Source organism: Corvus brachyrhynchos, unplaced genomic scaffold, assembly GCF_000691975.1.
Source record: "Corvus brachyrhynchos isolate BGI_N302 unplaced genomic scaffold, ASM69197v1 scaffold200, whole genome shotgun sequence".
Taxonomy (NCBI): Eukaryota; Metazoa; Chordata; class Aves; order Passeriformes; family Corvidae; genus Corvus; species Corvus brachyrhynchos.
The window spans coordinates 6897239-6901374 of record NW_008236184.1 but is presented as its reverse complement, the minus strand read 5'-3'; the positions used below and the strand labels follow the sequence as shown (position 1 = coordinate 6901374).

General features: G+C 56.3%; 1 protein-coding gene across 5 annotated transcripts in view; it reads left to right on the top strand.

Moving 5' to 3' along the window:
- The window catches only part of RASL12 (RAS like family 12), an 11958-nt gene that overhangs the window by 5913 nt on the left and 1909 nt on the right, over positions 1–4136 (top strand). For 3 of the 5 annotated variants that reach the window (XM_008637593.2, XM_017736422.1, XM_017736404.1), the window contains exons 2-6: positions 396–512; positions 615–671; positions 1731–1804; positions 1888–2078; positions 2855–4136. In XM_008637593.2, coding sequence (XP_008635815.1) covers positions 404–512; positions 615–671; positions 1731–1804; positions 1888–2078; positions 2855–3233 — 810 coding nt within the window. In that variant the 5' untranslated portion in view covers positions 396–403 and the 3' untranslated portion in view covers positions 3234–4136. Of the gene's footprint in view, positions 1–6; positions 122–395; positions 513–614; positions 672–1730; positions 1805–1887; positions 2079–2854 lie in introns of those variants that run through there. The other 2 variants (XM_017736409.1, XM_017736413.1) reach the window with 2 other exon arrangements.

Here is a 4136-nt window from a genome sequence, read left to right as displayed (position 1 = left end):
CGGGAGCCGCGCTCGCCTCCGCCTGCCTCATTCATCCCAGCCCCGGCCGCGGAGGGGCCGCTGCTTCCCCAGCCCCGCGCTCCCGGAGAGCCCCACGTCCCCTCCGGCCGTAGGTTTTAAGGTGGGAGGCTGCGTTTCTCTTCTCTTTCTGGCGTGTGATGGGTGGGCAGGAGGCTGGGGGGTCCCTGTCTTTGGGTGGGGTGCTGGCCGCCACTGTGGGATGAGGATGCCAGCCAGCCTGGCTCCAGGATGCGGATGGAAGAGAGGGGATCTCCCACCCTGGTACTGCTGAGCCCTTCTCTTCCCCAGGCTGGGGCACCCTCGAGTCAGGCAGTGAGAAGGTCCCTATCCGGCATGGCAGCGGGTGCTCTATGTCCCCCCGCTCTCTCCCGCAGGACCGAGGATGTCCTCGATGTTCGGCAAACCCCGAGCCAGCGGCGAGCGGCCACCCCAGAGTCCCCTCCCTGAGTGCAACGTGGCCGTCCTGGGGTGCAGAGGGGCCGGCAAGTCAGGTGAGATGTGCACCCACAGCCACGAGCAGGGCAGGGCATCGGGGAGCTGCCGGGGTGCCGTGAGGGGACACCTGCCTCACCTGCCTCTTTCACCCCCTGCAGCTCTGACCGTGAAGTTTCTAACCAAGAGGTTCATCAGCGAATATGATCCCAACTTGGGTAAGACACGTTCTCATCCCATGGAGCATCCTTCCATCTCCTGCGTTTCCCATGAATTGGCATGTAAGGGGAACAAAAAAACCCCCACCCAAAATTATATAAAAAACAACAAGAAGGGCTGGATTTGACCCAAAACTGTCTGTGAAAACAGAGGTGAAAGCAGCGCCCTCTCTGGGGGCATGTCCCACAGGGAATGTTGGCTCCTTGCATCGCCCCCTAAAAAACCCAAAAGCTGAATTCTTTGGGCTCTTTGAGGAGCATCTCATGTCTGTTGGGCTGAGGGAGTGAGGATGGGTGCACAGCAGGCAACCCTCGGGCTGAGTTTTGCAGCGAGCAGTTCTGGGCATTTTTTTTCCACTCACTTGAGTAATTAATAACAATTTTCCTAGGCCTGACTCCAGGCTGTGGGGAAGAACCATAAATGATTTATCGGGGACATTAGGAAGATATGGACCTTGTCCACGAACCAACTCCAGCCCCTAATAATTCAGTGACTCTTAGAAAGAAGGATAAATACTTTCTTCCTTGGGTATTTTTGGGAATGTGGTTTCATCTTCCCACGTCAAAACCTTTCCGAAACACATCCGTTAAAAGCCAGCCCAAAGAAAGCATCTTTCTCCTGAGGGAATGGCTGAATGGCTCTCCCTGCCTGGCCTCCTTCCAAAAGAAAGGACTGCTCCTCTTGCTTGATTTATTGGGAAACAGTCCCATGTCAAGCCCCCAGCTCACTTTATCTCACCAGGCTGTGGATTTTAGATAAGGGCCAAGCCCTAGGTGCAGGGATTGTTGTGCCAAGCTCCTTCTTCTCCCTCCTTCTCCCACGCAAGCCCATGCTTGCAGCACATGGGGAGAAATAAGCGCTCCTAGCCAGGCTTGCCCAGCAACATCACCACCAGTCCCTCAAAATAATGGGAGGAGTAAGGTGGGAGGCATTGGTGGAGGATGCTCCTCATCAGAGCTGAAATTTTTCCATGGTATGCCAAGCATCCCGGGCTTTGCTTGGCTTTGAAGAAGACAGGATGTGCCACCCCATCCTCACAACCACCCTTCTCCTTGCAGAGGACACCTACTCCTCGGAGGAGCTGGTGGACCAGCAGCCTGTGCTGTTGAAGGTGATGGACACAGCTGACCAGGTGAGGCACTGGGGGGTGATGACCAGCTGGACCAAGGCTGGACCATGACTGGACCGTGGCTCAGCTGCTCCTCTCACCCCCAGGATGGCCCTGGGAACTGCGAGCGCTACCTGTGCTGGGCCAGCGCCTTCCTTGTTGTCTACAGCATTGACGACAGGAAGAGCTTTGAGGGCTGCCAGCGCTACCTCGAGGTCCTCGCCGTGCATGCACAGGGCTGCCAGTGCCGCTGCCCCGTGCTCCTGCTGGGAAACAAACTGGACATGGAGCAGTACAGGTATCGGGCACGTGGTAAAGCTGCCTGTTCCCCATGGGAGAGAGCTCACGGATCCCCCATCCCTCCAGCTGGGATGCAAAACCCAAATCCAATTTCTTTACGAGTATTTCCATCCCCATTAGTATTTGCAACATCCTCCCACATCCCCGAAGTTTCTGCTCTCCTGCCCAAGCAGTGATGTGTTTATTTTGAGCCCGTTGGTATTTTTAGTGGGATGTTTTTTGGCTGAGTGGTGAGGCAACATCACCATCCCTGGGAGGGCTTGAGCCAGAGGAGCCCCTCTGGACGTGCCCTTCCTTTCCTTGGAGCCCTCTAGTCCCAGCCGCACTGCCAGGACTGGATGTGCCTGGTATGTTTTTCTGGCCTTTTGTGCTGCTCTGTGGTCCCATGGGTCCCTGAGTCACGTGCATTGCTGGAACCCCTGTGCTCCCAGGATGGAGGTATCCCCCTCCCCACAGCAAGGACCTCCCCCATCTCCTCCTCCCTGCTTCCCAGTGCACTGCCCTCACACCCTCCCCCAGGTCCCTGGAACACATCCCTGAAAGGGAAGCTGTGTGATTCCCCGAGGACACAAAGAGACCGTTACTCTGGGATTTTGGGAAAGGCAAAAGTCTTTTGGATTCATGTACCTGTTTGTCCTAGGGCAGGGGTGGGCAGGTGCTACCCTGATGCTCTTTGGGAATCAGGCATGGGATGCAGGATCTGTTGCCTGCACCCTTTTTGGGTGGCTGCCATGCCCCAAGGGATCTTGCACCCATCCGCTCCCCTCTCACCAGGCAGGTGCCCTCAGCAGAGGGGATGTCCCTCGCCAGCCGGTTTGGGTGCCTCTTCCATGAGGTGTCGGCATGCCAGGACTTCGCCCGGGTGCAGCACGTCTTCCACGAGGCCGTGCGGGAGGTGCGGCGCCAGGCCGAGTGGAACCTGCGGCCACTCTTCATCTCCGAGGAGCGGCCCTGCCCACCCGTGGCCACGCCGGTGGCCCTGCCCACCCACCACAGCTTGGCCACCTGCACCTTCAACACCCTCTCCACCGTCAACTACAAGGAGATCCCCTCAGTGGCCCAGGCCAAGCTGGTCACCATCAAGTCCTCGCGGGCTCAGAGCAAAAGGAAGGCTCCCACACTCACCCTGCTGAAAGGCTTCAAGATATTTTAGGACACATCCCTGTGGGCTGCAGAGAGGGTTGAGAGACACTCTCATCCATCCCCCCAGCTCCACAGGGGGTGAGATTTTCCATGATGGACTCACAGGCACTGCAGCAGCCACTGGCAGATGGCAGCCCCAGACTCCGTGTCGGGGCAAAGCCAGCAGTGGCAACCTGGCAAGCAGGCAGGGTGCCAAGGGTCCTACATGGGCTGTGGCATTGTTCTTCCTGCCCCTGCCCAGTGCTGCTGTGGTGTTTGCACCCTGTCCTGCCACTGGTACCGGGGCCAGCTCAGTTTTCCATGAGGATGCAGAAGCTCCCAAAGGAGCCAGAGCTGTGGATACCATTGGGAGGGTAAGGGCCATCCCCACAGCCCCCAGCCAGCTTGGGCACCTGGCACACAGCTACAGGAGCCCAGGAAGGGGGAATTAATCATTAATCCGGCATGGAGGCACCCATCTCATTCATCCCACAGGTCCCCGACTGAGCATTAAGTAGGAGGAATTTTTATTTTTTTTTAAATCCAGATAAAAAAGGTGCCGATACTGTTTCAGCTGCTTAAAGGCCTCAGGTAGCCTGAAACTGATACCCACACATCAAGCTAAGTCACACCAAAATTGCTGCTTTTTTAATCAACTTTTTACACTATGGCATCCCTTTCCAGAGGCTATGCAAGGAGATGCTTTGCTGACGAGGACATGGTCTGAAAAGCCTTTGTTTAAAAGACTGGTATATTTCCAATAATGTCCTAAATTATTTAATGGCTTCTACGTGCCCAGCAAAGGACACAAAGGGAATCCTGGAGCAGACCAGGCTCTACCTGTGCCCAAGCCAGGGCCAAGGGCTGGGTGTTTGGTTTCAGGTGCTCTATCAGGTTAAATGTTCTGCTTCTCCCTGGAGTTGCAGTTACTTTG